Source organism: Protopterus annectens, chromosome 2.part0 (assembly GCF_019279795.1).
Source record: "Protopterus annectens isolate FY-2018-M chromosome 2.part0, PAN1.0, whole genome shotgun sequence".
Taxonomy (NCBI): Eukaryota; Metazoa; Chordata; order Ceratodontiformes; family Protopteridae; genus Protopterus; species Protopterus annectens.
Window position 1 is genome coordinate 127,351,344 of NC_056728.1, and position 19,292 is coordinate 127,370,635.

General features: G+C 39.1%; 1 protein-coding gene across 3 annotated transcripts in view; it reads left to right on the plus strand.

Annotated features, from left to right (window-relative positions):
- The window catches only part of ANKRD44 (ankyrin repeat domain 44), a 1,254,083-nt gene that overhangs the window by 989,118 nt on the left and 245,673 nt on the right, over window positions 1-19,292 (plus strand). For all 3 annotated transcript variants that reach the window (XM_044060611.1, XM_044060613.1, XM_044060612.1), the window contains 3 exons: window positions 2,120-2,188; window positions 3,715-3,916; window positions 14,744-14,831. In XM_044060611.1, the coding sequence (XP_043916546.1) occupies window positions 2,120-2,188; window positions 3,715-3,916; window positions 14,744-14,831 (359 nt within the window). The remainder of the gene's footprint in view (window positions 1-2,119; window positions 2,189-3,714; window positions 3,917-14,743; window positions 14,832-19,292) is intronic.

The following is a 19,292-nucleotide window of genomic DNA, read 5'->3' on the forward strand; positions in this document are numbered from 1 at the left end:
TCCTGATGCAAGAGTTGATGAACTAGTTAAGACTCCTACCATAACTTCTACAGGAGTTTTCCACATAGTTCATTGTAACTGCCTTTATACTGATACTACAGCTTGGGCAGCAGAGTCTGGAAAGTGCCTGTGTAAGATGGCATGGCAGACGCTCCTCTGTTTTAAAATTAGCTTAGGTAACCCAAACTGGATACCCATTTCCAGAAAGAGATCTTTTTTGGGAGAGATTTTCAGGATTTGTTTGAGGACTTCCAAAAGAAGAAGCAGGTCTTGATCACTGTGGGAAGATCTGTACGAGTCCCAGCCTCTTCTGTTTCTTTTGTACATCCATTTATCTTGGAAAAATAAACTTCCTTGTTGAGTTAGTAGCACTCTATGCATCACATAGTCCTGTCTTTTGTATCTGTGCCAGCTAAGCAGTCATAGTCCTGACCACTGTCGATCCATGTGGTGGTACTTATCCAGTTTCACCTCATCTTGGGGAACCATATTCAGATACCATTAGCTTTTTAACTTTGTCTTGGAAGTCCATATTTGAGTTATCAGCTCCTCCCTTGGAAACAGCTCCACTCACATAGAAAGCCATTACTGAAGAGCTGTTTGGACCTACTTAGACTGTACTCTTCATAGGTCGTGTAATGATCACTTGTCCTTCAGAAACAAACAAAGGGTTCTACTACTCCACTTTTCATAGTTCAGAAAGGGATGAAAGATTTCATTTCATTTTGGATGTATGAAGTAACCGCAAATCACAGGCTAAGACGGACTGCATAGGACCATAAAGGCTCCCAGTTCCACGAATATTACTGCATAAAAAACTTTATTCAAAGGATTGAGCACTTTCATCCTGCTTGACAGGACTTCATCAGAATCTAAAATCAATAAACAAATAAATGCCCTTATATAGCCTAAATCATTGTCAATTAACCATTCATTACACCTTGTTAAAAATTAAAAGGACAAGTAGCAAAACCGTCAGTAAGTCGCCACAAAACACTAAAGGTGAACATTAAAACGTGTATTCTAAAAACACTAGTTAAAAAAACACAGGAACACTTCTATAATAAATGTAAAACCTTATGCTCTGTATGCACGCCATTACCTATCTAAATTGGGCTACATAAGAATATTCAGCTCTAAGTTGTAGAACAGGTTTCAAAGAAATATTTTCATTAATACCTGGGGGTGGGGTAGAGGCATTCAACATTAAATGCCACTTCACTTCTTTTTCTTCAAGCAAAACTTTGTGGTCACCCACCCCTAGGGCTGACTGCTAATTTTTCCAATATACCAAATTTAAATGTATGGCACTCCGGACTGCTAGACAGATTTCTATATAAAGCGTTGTTGGTATTTTGTTTCCTAATCTGATATGTGTTCTCAAGTATTCTATTTAACAATGCCATGACGGTATTCCCAACATAAAAAGCTGGACAGGACATACACACATGATCTGGGCTTATTCTTAACTGAAGTCATCAATGGAGCCAACACATTCCTTGCTTATGTGTCAAAAGCCCTGAAAATTCAGTACGTTTTGAGGAAAATAGGTCACATTAGTCTTGGAGGAAGTAGGGTAAAAGACCGTGTTGAAGATCTGGGTAGTATTGCTAATAGAATTCTGCCTCTTCCCCAGCTCTGGAGAGACGCTTTAGCAGTTCAGAAATCAGTAGCATTAACTTGTAATGGCATAAACTGCTTGTTTTAAACTAATGTCCCACGGCTCATATTTTTACAGTATAATTTCCATGTAGTTAATGGGCAGATTGACAAAACATTTTACAGTATAATTGCTATATAATTAATAGGTAGCTTGACAAAAAAAAGCGTAGCTTTAGAGAAAGAGTGGTGGAAGCATGTTGTCATAGAAGAGTTGGGGAAAATTATGGTACATATGCTGGATAATAAGGTGTAGTAAGTAACAGTGATGATGAAAAACAAATTCAAAAATAGGGCAGAATTTTTGTTTTTTTCCTCAAGGTGTAGACTTCATAGTCAGACTGCCCTTTTTGAATGACTAAATCATTTGATTATCTGTATTTATTTGAAAAGTGTGTTACTTATTATAAAATTGGATGCATTCAGTCCTTCATAACGTTTTTATTTCTCTTTTTTTTAGCTACTTGAAAGAACTCCAATTTTTGATTACCCCGATTCAACAGATACAGTAAGCCCCTTGCACTTAGCTGTAAGTATATGCAAAAGGCAGTCTTGTTTTTTTTTTGGTTATCATTTTTATCATTGATATTTGTGTGTTTGACTTAGAAATATTCTTTTGTTATTTGTAGGATCATAGGAGATTGCTAGGCTAGTTGCCCTAGAGCCTTTTTAAACTTAGCCATTCAAGCCCCAGTTTTCCCATTTATCAGTGCCCACAGGCTAGAATGGCTTTGGTACATGCCTTTGCCTTAGGGCACATATAAGGATATTTAGGATCATTTAAGGATTTAAGGGATCAGTTATAGAAGGAATTTTGATGTTGCTAGCAGGACACAAATGACAGCTATCTAAACCCCTGAGAAGGGCATTTTTCCATTATTTGACAGTACATTCTTTTCTACGCTGTATTTTCTATAAAATTGCATGCTTCTGGTATTTTGTTCCAGCGTTTTTGCATTTCATACAGTGTTTTGTTGAGACCAGTCATTGAGATGGGGGAAGGAAGGTTAATATCAAATACTCTGATTTTAGCTACAGTATTAAAATTGTGAATGCAGCACAAACAATCTCAGCCCAAGTAACTACTATTTAATCACAGGGATCAGATTTCTGTCATATGAACTACAGTTGTTACTTTGAAAAGAGCAATTAACTCAGCTAAATTTCAAGCCTGTTATTCAAGCATCCCTTAAAATGTTGCATCGGAGATGCCACTAATAAAAATCAAAGGAAGCAAAGTAATGAATAATACAGATTGAAGTTGACAGTCAGAATTAGGCCGTCCCAGTACTGTTGTAAGCTGATGAGGGGGGCCACAGTAAATGATCCTCTCTTCTTAGGGATTTCTGTCTGTCCTTCTAAAGTGACAACAGGGAGGTAAAGGCATTGATTGCAGAACAAAATCATGCTACCTATGGCAGCCCCCGTTCAGGCTGTTTTTGTGTATAACAAATTAGATAATAGTAACAGCCACTTGCTTTGATACAGAGACATTAGTAAAGTAGAGAAGGTCAAGATATGGTGAAAAACATGATTTTTTTTTTTTTTAGTTTTTGGGTGCAGTTTTCCTTTAACTGGGTAATTTTTAATTATTTTATGCATTTATATTATTTATTTTGCTTTTGCCCTACCGGTTTTGGTCAAAAACCCTGGTGAGAAAAACTCCAACATATTGCTAACATTTTTAAACAAACATTCAGTAGTAATCATGAACAGACATTAAATAATATACATCAACAATTGCAAATACATTTGCTAATTAAGTTGCATTTATATGAAAAAAGAGGGAACTATTACAGTATAAAGTATAATTGATCTGGTCCCACTGCAGATTCTTTCCCGATACTGTTATGGTAAAAGTGCTCCCAAATATTCTTCATTAATATTGTCTTTGTTTTACTATGCGACTTAGTGTTTTATGCTAATGAAAATAAGTAATGAGCTAAAGATTTTTGTTTTTGGAATATGGTGTGACATGAATACAGAGCAGAAGGCACAGTGTTACATTGGAAAATCTTGATTTTTAAAGTCTTTGTATGTTTTTGTCTCTTGCAGGCCTACAATGGTCATCATCAAGCTTTGGAAGTTTTGTTACAGTCACAAACTGACCTTGATGTCAGAGATAACAAAGGCCGTACAGCTTTGGACCTTGCTGCATTTCGAGGCCATACTGAGTGTGTTGAAGCACTCATTAATCAGGGTTCCTCTATTATAGTGAAGGATTATGAAACAAAACGGACTCCACTTCACGCAGCAGGTAGGCAAAGAGGAAGCTAATCAGTTGTTACCAAACCTGTCCAAATAAAAGTGGGAAGGCTGCAACAGTAGTTTATGACCTGTCATTAGAATAGTGGCAGAGTGATTATAGTACTAAAAAGTAAGGAAAAAGTAAGAAGCAAATGAGTAAATTTGTTTTTGAAATTTAAATTAGAACTGCTACTGCGAGATCTAACACAGTGATTCCTTTTTTTTTTTTTTTTTTTTTTTTAAGTGCTATGTAGTAGGGTTCATCCTTTTCAGCAATCGAAATTTGTCTTTGTTCAGAACCTCCTACATTAATAATAATAGCCATTTGTTAATGAGGTAGGCCTGCTGGAGCACAGTCCTTTTTCATGGGTGACCCGGGAACAATGTTTGGTTAACTGACTTGCTCAAGGTTACAAAGTAGACAAATGAGGGCTGAGGGCATCTAACCTTGTACCACAGCAGCTACACCTTAAGCCTTAACACTCAGCATCAACTACCAGATAGTTCTCGCAGTAAGTGACAGATTTGTACTAGTGAGGACTATACCATGATGCACCTCCTAAACAGCTAAACATACCAGTGCCCTGCACCTGACTTTTTTTTTTTTGCACCTTACCCTGCTTGGGACTTGATTCTTTATGTCAGCAATTATAACCATTTTTTTCTGCATTCTTTATGATGTCTGGGAACATGTCTGAATACTCAATAGATGGTAAAAATAAGCTCCTTTTGGTGCCGACAGCAAGGCATCTCCTGTCGGTTGAGGTGAAGGTTGCAGCTTCTTCAATGGGGACTTACCTTGAAGGACTGCTGGAAGTGAGTCCACTTTTTGTGTGACCTTACTATCCATGTTGGGACTGAGATTTTCCCTGATTAATTGAGCTAATGCTGGTCTGCCACAGTAACAGCATAACTGAGGTCTTGGAGTGGTGTGACCCCCCCCCCAAGCTCCCTCAGTAGGCTGATGCATTCTAGGGGTGCTTGCACTGCCTATCCCTCAGTCAATCATCATCCAGCCATATCATCAAGGAATGACCCTTATAGTCACCCATTTGTAAATTGGGCTACTTACAGCTAAAGGCTTCACTCTGAGATTCCTCACTCGGTCTGGCATAAGTGGTTGGTACTGGATGAAGAGGACCCTTTGAATAAGTTCATATTATGGTCCATATGTTGATTTGTGGTGGGAATGTCAGTCATGGGTGCAGGACCTTTCCATTGGGGTTTTGGTTTAATGCCAAGACCAGATCAATGTAGCCCTCTCCTGTTTGTTTTGTGCAACACATGGCATATATTTATGTTTGCTCACATGAGCCTGTGTGCAGTCCCTTGTTCAGGGACATGAGGAGCTCTTCTCACTCAGAGTCCCTTGGGAGGTTTATGGTGGTGAGTCCCATGCAATTTAGATGGATAAAGGATAAAAACTCTTCTTTGTTCACCTTCAGATAGCTATTATGGGGATTCATTGTGGTTCATAAGATCTAGCATGTTTTGGCTTCCATCCCTCTTTCTCCATGTTATCACCCAATGCAAGAAGCCTTTGGATTCCTGGTCTTCTTCACTTAGAAGCCAGAAATGCACCTTCACTCTGCTGGTATCCCATTTAGCCTTTTATAAATTTGTGCAGATGCTGTAGTTAGGGCTGTAGGCTTGGGCATTTTCCTACTCAACATGGCGTAGCTGAGGTATATATGCTTTAACGACTGACTAAGCTGCTGTATTCTGGACTCTGCCTTCAGTGAGGGGTTGTCATTTTCAAGGTTTGTGAGACAGGGTTGATAGCCTCCTTGAGAGGAAGCAGGTCCACTAATTTATGAAAGGGATATTTCAGTAAACATTTGAAATGTTGGGACCCACAAGAGCAAATCCTGAAACATGAAGACTAAATGGCTGAAAAAAAAGACAGACTTGCATATATATTAAGTCCAAAATTGATATTTCTCATAATATTCCCTTAGTATGTAAAAGTTTGAGGTGTATAGGGATGCAAAATTTAAAGAAAAAGTGATATTCAAGACCACTCTTCTCCTGCATTTTCAGTCCATTTTTTTCAACGTGTCAGCACTCAGCATTTCACTTGCTGATACTTCTATAGGGACCTAGATATTTCACTTCCTTTTAGTCCCCTGTTTTTCATCCATGAAGAACTCTCATCATTACAAAAGAGAAGGCCAGACATCTTTTCCTCTGTGCTGGCTAGGAAACTAGGGATTACCTTCATCCAGTCCTGACTTTGGTTTAGGCTTGCCTTGAGTATAGGCAGCCCACATACATTTCCATGATTGGGTGGGCTGTCATTTTGGGGTTAGCAGAACTGAAGCTTCTCTGCTGTTCATCACCCTTACAGCCATCCGGTTCTGTGGTTTTTGTGGGTAACTTCAAGATGGAGATTTTCAGATGCGTCCAAACTCCACTACTGAAGGAGAATAGGAGCTGTCAGGTTTTCAGGAGGAAGGTAGAGGGCAGAAGTTGCGTTTCCTCAACCAGAAGTGTTATTTTCATCTTAATCTTGGTCTTAGCCTCCCTCTTATTCTGAGGGGATTTTTATGTTCTCATTACTCCCTTCTCTTGCAGAAAAACTAGGTGATGGTTACACCTTCAGATATTCCAACATTCTTACAACTTAATATGTAGGTCCTCATTTGATTCTCTCTCTCCACTTTATTGATCTATAGGTTCTCTTAAAGTCCATAGTTTACCCAGTATTGGACATTACAGTGGAAGCCTTTTAGGAGTGAAACCCTGTACACCTTTTTGTGGAGTGAGTGGTGTCTAATTGTCCTGCCTGGAGATTGCCAGTTTGGCCTCTCACAGGTACCTACGCCTCATTTGAATTCTTGCAGGGCTGCTACAGTTTTCATGACCCGATGCCTTTATTATGCATGGAGCTACATTCCCTTCTTACCTGTTGCTCTTTCACCTTTGAGAGTACTCAGGAAGTCTTGTTTTAGCAGTCTGGGTGTGGGCACATTCTAGGACCTCAGTTCAGACTCATTGCATCTTCTGTGTAAGAATGCAGCCATGTTTTTTGTGGTGCTGTACTGTGCCTGAAGAAATTAGGGGTGCTGAAGATGATGAAGGAGTCTGTGATTGCAAACCCTCACTTTACAGATCTTCCTTAATGTTGATTCTTTGACTCAGAACCATAGATTGCTTAGCAGTCTTCTGTTGAACCCTGGCAGGGAAGTTTCCTTTTCAGTGCCTTCATGTTGCTTTTGATGGATATTTGCATAGAAGACATCCAAGGGTTAGCCTGTCTAACACTCCATTAAATTTCTGGCTCGGTGCCTAGCTGCCAAGGCAGAAAGCCTGCTTTTGCCCATTAAGAGCTAGGGGAAGACTTGGAAGTGAGACCATTTCCACTTTCAGGTTGTCATTGCATGTCTGGTGCCTTACTATGATCATAGGCATCAGTCTGTCAGAAGTTCTCATTCATATGAATAAGAAAGCACTGGCAGCCATTTTCAGATGCTCTTTCAGTTTTCTCCTTGAGCTGTGGCTATAAAAATTGCATCTAGGTTGAAAATCTGGTGGTAGGGAGTTCTGGAGTTGAGCCACTTTTAAGAGCAGAGAGATTGCTCGTCATTCCCCCAACCCTACCACTGTACTGCTTGATCATCAAATAGAGAATCGTGTCTGTGGCTCTGGATGTTCCTGTACATTTGTTTACTCTTCTTTATTCAACATTTCATCACAGAATTCAGAGAAGATGATTACATTTATTTTTGACACTTATTTGTGATTGAGGAATGGTATGTATGGAGGCAGGCAAAGGATAGGAGAAGCTTGGGGCTGTTGGGAAGCCTTCCACTGGTGCTTCCAAGTGGTAATTGTTCCTGTTTGCATGGATTAGTATCTTGTGCTATCCTCTTTTCTCATTTATATGCATCTCTAATGTTTCATGTGCCTGTGACCTCGGACCTTGTTTTTTTTAATCATTAGGAATCCTAAGCAGTGTTCTACATATTGTTCCAGGTAGAGTACAGGATGGAGTAACACCTCTGGCAGGTTGAGCAGTTCTCTTGGGTGGTCTGCTTCTCTCTTCCCCTTTGAAGTACCTCTCCCCTTCGTGGGAGTTGGATTTTCATATTCAACCCAGTGCTGGGCCTGCAGGTCCATCATTGTTGGACTTCATTAGTGGATAAACTCACTTCCTTGTAGCTGTCCCTGAACAACAGTGCTGCTGATGCTACAGACATGCATGTTTGGATATCTCTTTCAACCCCTTTCTGAGGTTAGGATCCATCACCTCAGTTCCATTTCTCATTAAAAGATGTTTTTGATTTTGTCCCTAAATCAGTGTATTCTCCATTTCTTTATAGGTGTAGAAACTGATGGAGAGGGCCTTTCTCTCCCTGGGTAGAAACTGATGGAGAGGGGCCCTTCTCTCCCTGGGGATCTGTTTTCAGTTCAGATGTCCCCAAAGCAGATAGGCTAGTTTAGTTCAACAGGGCACTTGTCCATCTTCCAGGTGCCATAAAGTTATTAAATAGGCATATTTTACTTTTTAAACAGCTGTGTTCTCTTTAACATCGAGTAGCTACACTTCTGGTCTTTGCTACGGGTAGAGTTTGCTCCGTAGTCAAAGCAGCAATCACTGGTCTGTCTTGCTCACCTACTTCATTATCATCTTAACCACAGCAGTGTGAGCCAAGACACTCCTACGTAGACTTCTTCAGAAGTAATTTCTGATGCTGCCATTGGCGCCTTCCACTCTTTCGGCTTATATCTTCATGTTCATCATAACCATTGGACCCTTTGAGTAGGTTCATGATGTTACATGTAACATATGCATTTTTATCATATCAGGTGATGTACAAGAGAATCTTCCTTTCTTCCACCTTCCTTTGCATTCTTTGCCGGTTATGTGTGAGAAGTAATGCTCTATATCAACATAATGAAATAAATAAAGAGCATAGATTTCAGTTTATGGTGTTATACATTCAACAAGTGAGTATGGGGGGGTGACATTGTACATAGTACTGAATTAGCTGAGTTAAGATGGATAACTGAATTGCAAGCTAACCATACACCTGGATTAAATGCTTGTATGCCTTTAAAACCCTTATTGAAGGGGTGTAGGTTCTGCTATTGATTCTAATTGGTTGCTATTTGTTTAAGCATGGTTGATTTTAACTGTTTTTAGATCTGATGAAGAACTAGTGCTCGAAAGCACTTATCTGTGTATTAAATAAAGTTTTAGCTGGTCGTGGTGGCTCCAGTGGGTTTTCTTTTTATCCTGTATGGTATATTTTACCAATGTGGACTTTTACTTCTTTCTTGGCTGCTTTGGATTTTTATTGCTGTTGCTGATGTTGGTGCTTCACATGCTGTTAAGGAAGTAGATATGGCTGGTGCTGATCCAGAAGCTACTGAACTTGAATACCGCCCTGTGACACCATGTACAAGAACATTCAAGGAAAGAGCAAAGAGAATGATAAATATGAACAATAACCTTCTATTATTTGTGCAACTGAATGCTAATGGAGAATGCAGTGACCCTGATATGTGTGAGGATAAGTGCCTCAATGAAAAAAATTTTGGAACTAGAAAAAGAACTGTTTAAATTTAAGTGCATGCAGTGGCAAAGCCTTCACTTGGAAGCATGCCTCCATTTTAAAATAGTTCCAAGAGGACTGCTTGTTTTATGTATGCCTTCTTATGGGGAGGCTTACCCTGAATTGTTGGCCAGATGGCAAGCCCTTAATTTAGACACCAGCTTTAAGTATATACAGTTGTTGCTAAACTTTTTTTCACCTATTGAAGATGAACTGGTTGAAAAAAATAGAGAAAACAAAATGAAATAGGAATGAACTTGGATAATGATGTGTATTTTGCAAGGCTAGACACTCCGTTTCATTCCCTCAATACTTATGATGAAAAACTTCAGCATATTAAAATACGGAAATTACAGAGAGACAATACTGATTTTTCTAAGGGTAATGTTTTTGGCCTAGATTTAACCCTGGTACTAAAAACATGAATGAAAATGCAGTTGAGGTTGAACATTTAGAGGGAGGGACTCGACCGGAAGTGAAAGGACCTAGCACTTCCAGTTTGGCAGTAACAGTTTGAAAAGACCCTGCGTTTTCTAACAACACAGTGGTGAATGAAAATGAGTTACAAAATGAAAATTTGAGTAAAAATGTCTGTATACCGCAGTTCCAGTGTGATGCAGCCACTAACAATGACAAAAGCTCACCCAAAGAACTGGGAGCCAGACCAAAAGTGATGCCTTTGATCGGTTCGTGTTTTCATACCCTTCCAGTCCCTATGAGGATAAAAAACACACAACAAAAAGAAAGATCACCCAGCAGAGGCAAGAAAAGTAGAAAACTGATGAGATAAAAGGTACTGTAGGTCATACTGATGAAAGTATTGTTTACAATCTTTCTAAATATGTTTTATCAGACTCTGAGCTTACCCTGTTGAACAGAGGTATATCTTTTATACCAGCACAGAGTGCCAGAACACATTGTTTTTTCTGACTTACATTTATTTGGGAGAAAAGTTCTCCTTAAATTACTGTTTGGCCAACAGGACAATGATAGTACTGAGATGCCCTTAAAGTAGCCAACTACATTCTTACCACCTGCACATCCTGTTATGGACACTTTTTGAAGTTATGCATAATGGAAATGTCTGATATGTTAGATGCAAAGAAGAGACATGGCTATTATAATTTAACTGAGTGTGAACTTAAAGCTCTTAACAATTTGAAGAACAACTTTGATGTTACTATCAGACGAGCTGATAAGTGGGTGGAATTGTAATACTTAATAATAAAGAAGATTACTTAAAACATGTTGAAAATGCTCAGAGAAAATGTTATCAGAATATAACATGCAACCAAGTGAGTGATTTTATTGCACATGTAAAACATACTTTAGATGATTTATTGCAATCTAATGTTATAACTGAAGATGTATATAGGTTTGTGATACTTGAACAACCTGTTAGACCTGTATTGAAAGGTTTATCTAAGATTCATAAGAATCTCTTCAAACCCCCCCCACCCCCGCCCCCCAATAGACCAATAGTATCTGGCAGAGGTTGGGTTACTGAGTTCCTCTCCATATGGGTGGAGAAAAATGTAAAATAATGTTATCCTATGCACCAGCAGTGATAAATGACACTTCCTGTTTTTTATGATCTTTGAGTGATTCTTATGAATCTGTAACTGGTCATGAAAGTTACATGTTTGTGACTTTAGATGTAAATAATTTATTTACTGTGATTCCGAATTCTTATGGAATCACAGCTGTTAAAGATTTTATTCTAGCTCATGCAATATTTGATGAAAAGTAAGTTACACAGATGTGCTTTTCTTGAATTGATCTTGGGCAATAATTTATTCATGTTTTATGATCAATATTATTGGCAGAGAAGTGGTGTAGCCATGAGTACCCTCTGTCCCAACACCTATTCCAACTTGGTGTTGGCACAGTGGGAGGTTACCCATGTTCTATCTAGTACTTGTCCATGGAAGGCAAGTTTGAAAACATACCATTGTTTTGTGGATGACATTTTATGGAGTGGTACAACAGAAGAATTATTGTTGTTTGTTAGATACTTGGAAAACATAACAGATTTCTTAAGTTTCACTGTGAGTTATTCTGCTGAATCAATAGATTTGTTTTAGATGTGAAGATTTACAAAGATATGACTGGCAAACTGCAAACCAGAGTGTATAGGAAAAGTTGTTGGATATATAACATGTTAATGTATGACAGTATGCACCCAAGGCACATTTTTGATAATGTAATGAGTGGGCAGGGCTTAAGAATTTCGAGACTATGCACTGAAGATAGTATATGTGAAAGTGAGTTAGATAACGTGCAGTGCATGTTTGTTAGTCATGGCTATCCAACACAAAGAGTTAAGAGAACAATAGCTAGAAAAAAAATTGGATAAGGAATAGAGGCAAGCCATGGCTTAAATATAATATGTACAATTCTGACAATAGGACTGCTGTTAATGAACAGAAGCTAAGAAATAACTCTGTTGGTGAGAATAAATTTACACTATAATAGTGATATTGATGCCATATCCCAGGTGATAAAAAAGAACTTGAAGATTTTACATACTAATGACAAGCTGAAAGCACTGGTAGGTCCCCACCCCAGATTTGCTTATACTAACAGCCAAAATCTGAAGCAGATTTTATGTCAGAACATACTTCCCAACAAGTCCACAACACAGAGTAAGAAATTGGGAACTTTTAAATGTAAGATATGCAAGGCATGTCGATATATTAAAGAAAATAACATCTTTGCACACTCTGTCAAGTAGGGAGTATATATCTAGACTACATACTGACTGCAAAACAAAACTTGTGGTGTATTTATTTGAGTGCATATCATGCCAAGTATTCTATGTTGGGAAGACTAACACAATGTTAAAACAACGTATATTGCAACATATGAGGGACATCAGATTGTTTGAGAAGTAATGCTCTATATCAACATATTGAAATAAATAAAGAGCATAGATTTCAGTTTATGGTGTTATACATTCAACAAGTGAGTATGGGGGGGGGTGACATTGTACATAGTACTGAATTAGCTGAGTTAAGATGGATAGCTGAATCGCAAGCTAACCATACACCTGGGTTAAATGCTTGTATGCCTTTAAAACCTTTATTGAAGGGGCTTAGGTTCTGCTTTTGATTCTAGTTGGTTGCTATTGTTTAATTATGGTTGATTTTAACTGTTTTTTTTTTTTTTAGATCTGATGAAGAGCTAATGCTTGAAAGCGCTTATCTGTGTGTTAAATAAAGTTTCAACTGGTTGTGGTGGCAGGTTTTCTTTTTATCCTGTATGGTGTATTTTACCACTGTGGACGTTTACTTCTTCCTTGGCTGCTTTGGATTTTTATTCCTTTGCATGCTGCATAACTGTGAGCATTTCACTTACACAGACGTTGCTCCCAGATCACCCCCTGAAAGGGGGTTACTTGTGTCCAGTGGACTTACCCTGGTTAACAAATGAATAAAAAATAGGGGCAGTATTATTGTCATTTCCTTTATGTAAGTATGTTTTCTAAACAAACTTGTAGCACATCCAGTTGTGCTGATAACCTGGATAGGAGATATTTGAAGACTGGCAAATCGAAGTTATATCAGATGAATATACTTTGGGGGTGAGAGTGGTGTCTGTGTGGAAGTAGGACTCTTAGTTGTACAATGCTTATGGTCTGGAGGAGAGAAGAGGCAATTTCCTGGATGTCATGCTTCAACTTGCCTTCAGTGGAGCCTTATGCTGGAGCTGGTGTATGTTCACAGTGTTTCATTGTATGTCAACTTGTTGCCTATTTGAGGGGCTGTTCCAGCTTCACACTGAAAACATACTATTTACTTTTCTTGTCACTGGCTGGATACTGAGCAACCTGATGAGAAGACAAATGCTACACGTGCTTGTCCAAAACCAATAAGATGATAGAATCCACTGAAAGTGTAGGGATCTAGGACATAAACTAAATAACTTAGGAGAAAAAGCTGCAGGTTTAGCATGGGCATGGTATGGGTATGGTGCTGCTGATCATTTTAGAGGAGTTATTGTTTTAATTGTCATGGTATATACTGTGTTTATGTGCATTTTATCTGTCAGGTGCATGACAGATTTTGAAATATTATTTTAATTTTCTTAATTCTGAAGTTGCCAAAACAGTATCTGAAAATTCTTTTTTTGTACAGAGTTGTCATTATTAGTTATGGCACTGTGTTAGGTACCACAAACGTACGTTAATTGGTGCCCTGGACAGTTCCTCAGAAGCAAGCTCCCTCAACCCAACTTTGAGGACAAAAAAAAAAGGTCCCCCAAAAGACCCTCTAAAAAAGAAAACATTCCAGTTCTCTAAACTGCAGCAAAAATAAATAAGTAAAAATAAAAAATACCAAGTGTTGCAGTTAGACCCAGACAGCCACTAACACATGTATACACTTGTTGATTTAAACAAGAACAATTGTTCCTGACTACGGCTATTTAAATGAATCCTGGTACTGCACTTCTGCATGATCAGAATTGCCAAGTTACACTCAGCCCTGTTTGTCACACCTCTGCTGTGGTCCTGACCTACTGACACAGACACAACTACTGAGAGCAGTACAGCCTGTGGTCCTTTATCCCTGTTGGTTTAGAAGTTGCTGATCATTGTTAACGAAAAGCTTGCATTCTTTCTCCTTCCTGTTGCTGTTTGATGCATTCATGGATATTCCTACAAGTTAAGTCACTGCCTCAAATTTTGAAGATGCACTCTTTCTGTATCAAATGCAGTACACAAGGCTTCTGTTTTTTGCACATTTTAGCAACCATTGCAGGGAAAACTTTGCAAATGTAGTCTATAGAACTAATATTATAAGATATTAATGACATGAACAGCTACATTTTTGTTATACATTAGAAACCCTAATCTGGTATTTTTGCAATGTTTTTGAGTTTGTTTACCTTCTTAAAGTTTCTATGATTGAAGGTCCCAGTGGAGAACAAATCTCATGCTGAGGTGCAGTTAAGACTGGTGGTCAGTTTAGGGGTTATAACATTCTTCCTAAACACCTTGATGATGATGGCTCTTATCCCCAAGGAATGAATAGGGTCATAGGACTGAACTGGTCTGTGGAGCAGTTGTCAAAGATGAGGCACAGTGGTCATTGTGGGGGGATGGAAAAAATGATGATCTGGTATCCTCTCCCTTCCGAATGCTGTCTTATGCCTATACATTTTCTTTTCCTATATTTCAGTACTTTTGAAGGCCACTGAACTTAGTGGAAACTCTTATCTTGTGTGAGTTGATTTAGTCTATTTCAAGAAAAATAATCGCACTTTGTTTTTCCCCTCAGTTGTAAATGGCCATTCGTCATGCTTGCGACTGTTACTGGAGATGGCTGACAATCCTGAAATAGTTGATGTGAAAAATGCTAAAGGAGAGTAAGTATTTTGCTTCCTTTCAAAAAAAAAAATATGCATATGTGTATCTTCTCACAGTCTGTTTTTATGTTGAAGGAAATGAGTCTGTAAACTCTTGTCTTCATTTCTCTCAACTTAATTGTGTGATCTTAGCTTCAGGAGTCTTAAATTAAAATCCAAATTGCAGTTGAGGTAACTAAATGCTTACATTGCAGGTATTGAGAGGACTTCCACGCCGTACCAAACATGCCTGTTTCAAAAGCAGAAGTGAATTAGTGCAACAGAATATGCTTTGAAATATGACAAAGACTCTTGTGTTCACAGAAGGAATAAAACAATGGACTCTGGCAATTGTTTTAGTAGAGTAAGCACACTTAATTTGGGAACTATGAATGCACCCCACTAGAAGAAGGCTTAAGAGGTTTAAGAAAATTTGAGTTGCATAAAAAATATATTGGAACCAGAAAACTAAAAATGTTAGGGAAAACTGCAGGGACACACCTGTTTTTTTTTTTTTTTTAAGTATGACTGGAGCTCAAGTTCTGAGTAGTAAGAAAAGAATTTTAGAAAGATTCGTATGGTTATGGAAGTCTGAAGTAGGTATGGAACAGCCAGACATCTGTGTGGAATTGTGGTCTGTGTCCTGGTAACCTGTTTATTTGCTTTGGGATGCTCATATTAATAACAGCATTTATAAAATTGCCAGGAAAGTTAAGATATCTGATTTTGGTATTAGTATATTTAAAACACTTTCACTGCACATTACAAAATGAGCCATCCTACAACAACTGCATCATAGCTTTGAGTGTTTGTTCATACCATTAAGGAGCATAGCCCAATTACCCCAAAGCACTCTCTGGCTAAGTGACTGACTTAAGGTCATTCAGTAGGCAAATGAAGGTGGAGAAATTCAAACCCTGTACCAGGGAGAGCTTTTTACTTCCATGCTCTAGCTACCCCAGAAAAAAATCCTTGGGCTTGCATATAGTACTTGGCAAGCACGTGTCCCAGTTTACTTTCATTAAAAAACATCAGAAGGCTTGGAGTAAAAGTTTATGTAAAATTAAATTATTGTAGTCCTAAACCAAACTAACTTGGGAAAAGCATGCCTAAACATAAAATACAACAAAATGATCACTAATGGTTATGGAATCAAACAGCTGAAAGAGTTAGTCCACAGCCAAACTCAGTATCATCTGTACTGCCTGGCCTAAACTGTTACTAACTGCATGAAGGTAACACATAACCTGTCCCTGTCCACCAAATGCACACCCCCAAGGCCACCCATTGCTATTTTCCACCTCTACTCAGCACAAACCTATACATTAGAAATACACTGGAGTGTCCATTCCCTAGTATCAAAACAAGGACAACATCATGGTGTGCTGCTGACGTTGAAACATGGTCATTTGTATCATCCAGGTGACCTGAGTTTGAATAGCAACTTGGATACTTGACTGTGCAGGCAGGGATTGAACATGCTCATTAGGGGAGGGCAGGGAGGTACATACTTAGGGACACACATATGCTTATTGATTTCCTTGGGGAAATGGCTGAATAGTGCTTTCATTTGATGGGCAGATCAGTCCTGCTAACATCTCCCCCACCCTGCATAAGTGAGAGACAAAGCATCTCTCACACCTATTGCATGCCTCACCTATAGCCAGACAGTGGGTAAGCACATGGGGGTAGGAAGAGAAAAAAATGAAAAAAAAAAATTTTTGAACCACCCCTAATGACTGACTGTATGATGGCTCCATTTGCAAGCCTTTACCCCCTGGTGTTGAAGGAATGAATGGGTCATCTGGTGCCAAGAGGGGGTGGGTGATGACTGGCAGGCAGCGAGGACAAAGAAAGACATCATCTTATGTTTAACCCCCCCAACAAAAAAAAACATGTTTTCCTTCAAAAGAAACCCTCACCAAAAGTTGACTGCCTTACCCTAACTTCACACTTTAAATACATATATCCGTTTTAATTGTATATCTTTTCCTAGTGCCTTATCTCCTGTCTGAGTCACCTCATGTACCTTGTTTCCATTTTCCTAACCCCTGCAACATGTCACGGAATCATTGAAGATCCAAGGAAACTGGACCCTGTAACCATTTATGTCTTGACAGTAACCTTCGTTAGACCTTAACTCTTTTTTCTAGAAACAACAGCCAGTCATATCTGGGTGAATTTGTGGGTACACAACCACTTATCTGAATTCTTTTTTAAGGAAGATAGTGTGTCATATTTAATTTTGAGTGGAAATTTGACCTAGAGAAGGGGTAATTGTTGCATGACAAATCTGTCTCTTCATAATTTTTTATTTGCTAAAGCAGGTATAGATTTCTGTTTCTGGTATTAGTGGGGCTGTTTGATTTGTGAAGATATAGAAATTCCTGGGCTACTGCATCTGTAATGGCCAGGATGACAAGACACAGATTTGCCCCTAAGGAATCTATAAGACATTGAGTAAAGGGACAGTGTTTCCAACCTCTCCTGGTAGATCTTGTCTCTTTGATTGTTTTAGGTAAGAACCTCTGGGGTCTTTCCAGTTGCTTGATATGCCTAATAAGATACATCCCAAAAGGGGCATTATATTCAGTGATTGGTCTGACCAATGTGAAATATATAGAGGTATGAGATTCCTTGTATCTGGATGGCATTCTTTTTTGCTATCAACTGCAACAGGTAAAAAGATTTCTTAACCACCTTTGCAATGTGATGGTGAAAGGTAAAGGAATTGTCTACCCATGTTCCAAGGTCTTTCAGCACACTTTCATTGTGAAGCTGATGTTGGCTATACTGTAAAATGGATGAAGAGATTGTTTACCAGATGCAACAATATTGCACATTTTAGCATTTAATTGTAGCTTGCTGTTTTGAGCACCAGTTGTTTGTGTGTGAGTTCCATTTGGAGCTTCTGTGTATATGAAGGAAATTGGAGATGACACTAACTTTGCCATCATCAGCAAACTTGGTTAGCTTGAGATCCGCATTTGTAATTTGGCTATCCGCAATGCAGATAAATATTTGGGTCTGTATTATTACCACAAAACTTAATTTCTTCGAACACCTAAATGTTGACACTTAATCAGCGAAATCCGAAAAGTACGAACGGCCACTTCTGTCAATTTTTTCACAGGGAAAAAAATTTACTTGGCCGACCAATAGGAAAACAAACTTTCAAACCCTAATCAAGTGGGGGGCTTCACCCCCTTAACTAAATATACCAACTCCGAGATCGCTCTACATTGGAGAAAAGGGCAAATTCCCGATAATGGCCAAGCAAATTATTTCCCTGTGTAAAAATTTGTGGAAGTGGCCATTCATGCTTTTCGGATTTCGCTGTTTAAGTGTTAGCATTTAGGTGTTCGAAGAAATGCAGATGTTCTTCGTATTTCACTGTTGCAGTCACCACAGTTGGGTTATCCTGCCAGGGGTAGCCCTCAGTCGGCCCGAATATCAGAGGCTTAGTATTTCTGTGTCAGTTGCTGTTGCTCCAGGACTGACATCAGGTCATCAGAGGTATAAACCAGGCAGCCAATGCCATTACATCAGTCTTTCTTGCCGAGGAGTCTGATGCAGAAGCAGTCCGCACGAGTGCCAGTTGGCCGCTACCCGAGTTTCGTTTACGAAGTGAAGTCTTCTAAAGACAAGTACCCCGTTGGGGATCCTTTTTTCTTGCTCTAACCGATGTCAGAAAAAGTTAACAATTGTCTCGCCTGTGGAAAGCAAATACCACACAGAGACTTCCATTCTTACTGCGTCACCTGTTTAGGCCCAGACCACGACGTCCCCCACTGTCGCTTTTTGTGCTTTGTTCAACACCAGAACTCTACGTCATCGGGCCCTTACTGTAGCCAGATCTTTTTGTTGTCAGTCCTGAAATTCCGGTATGGCTTCAGTAAGCCTTCTGACTACCGATCTTCCAAAAAAATTTAAGGTTAAAGATAGAGACAGACAGCACAGGTCCAAAACTGCTGACAATGCTGCCGTCAAGCTAGTCATCAGTTCTATGGTCCTTAGTGAGGCGCTTTCGCAGCCCCTGACCGCTTCTGTGGATTTGCAGGCTGCTACCGAGACCCTTTCGGAGACCAATATGTTGCGAGACTGTTCTTCGACTAAGGATCCTGTGGATTTCTCTACCATGGATCGGTCCGGAGCCGCTGAGCAGGTACTGGCTTCCGAGGAAGTACTTCACACTACCTATGCTCGACACTGACAGACTTCTTTCGCATCTTCAGTTCTTTCGAAAACTACCGAGTTTTTAAGACCCAGGGTACAAACCGCATCCAAAAAACCAACGACCCAAGCTCAGCCACCGGCTTCCTTGCCTCAGTCTCAAATGCTTAAAATGGCGGAAGACCTTATAATGTTTATTAGGGGATGCCAGGCTACGCCTTCCAAAAGAAAAAGAGACTCGTTTCCAGTGGTTTTATCTGAACAGGAGTCCGAGGACTCTGATACATCTGAATATGAAGTTATGTAACC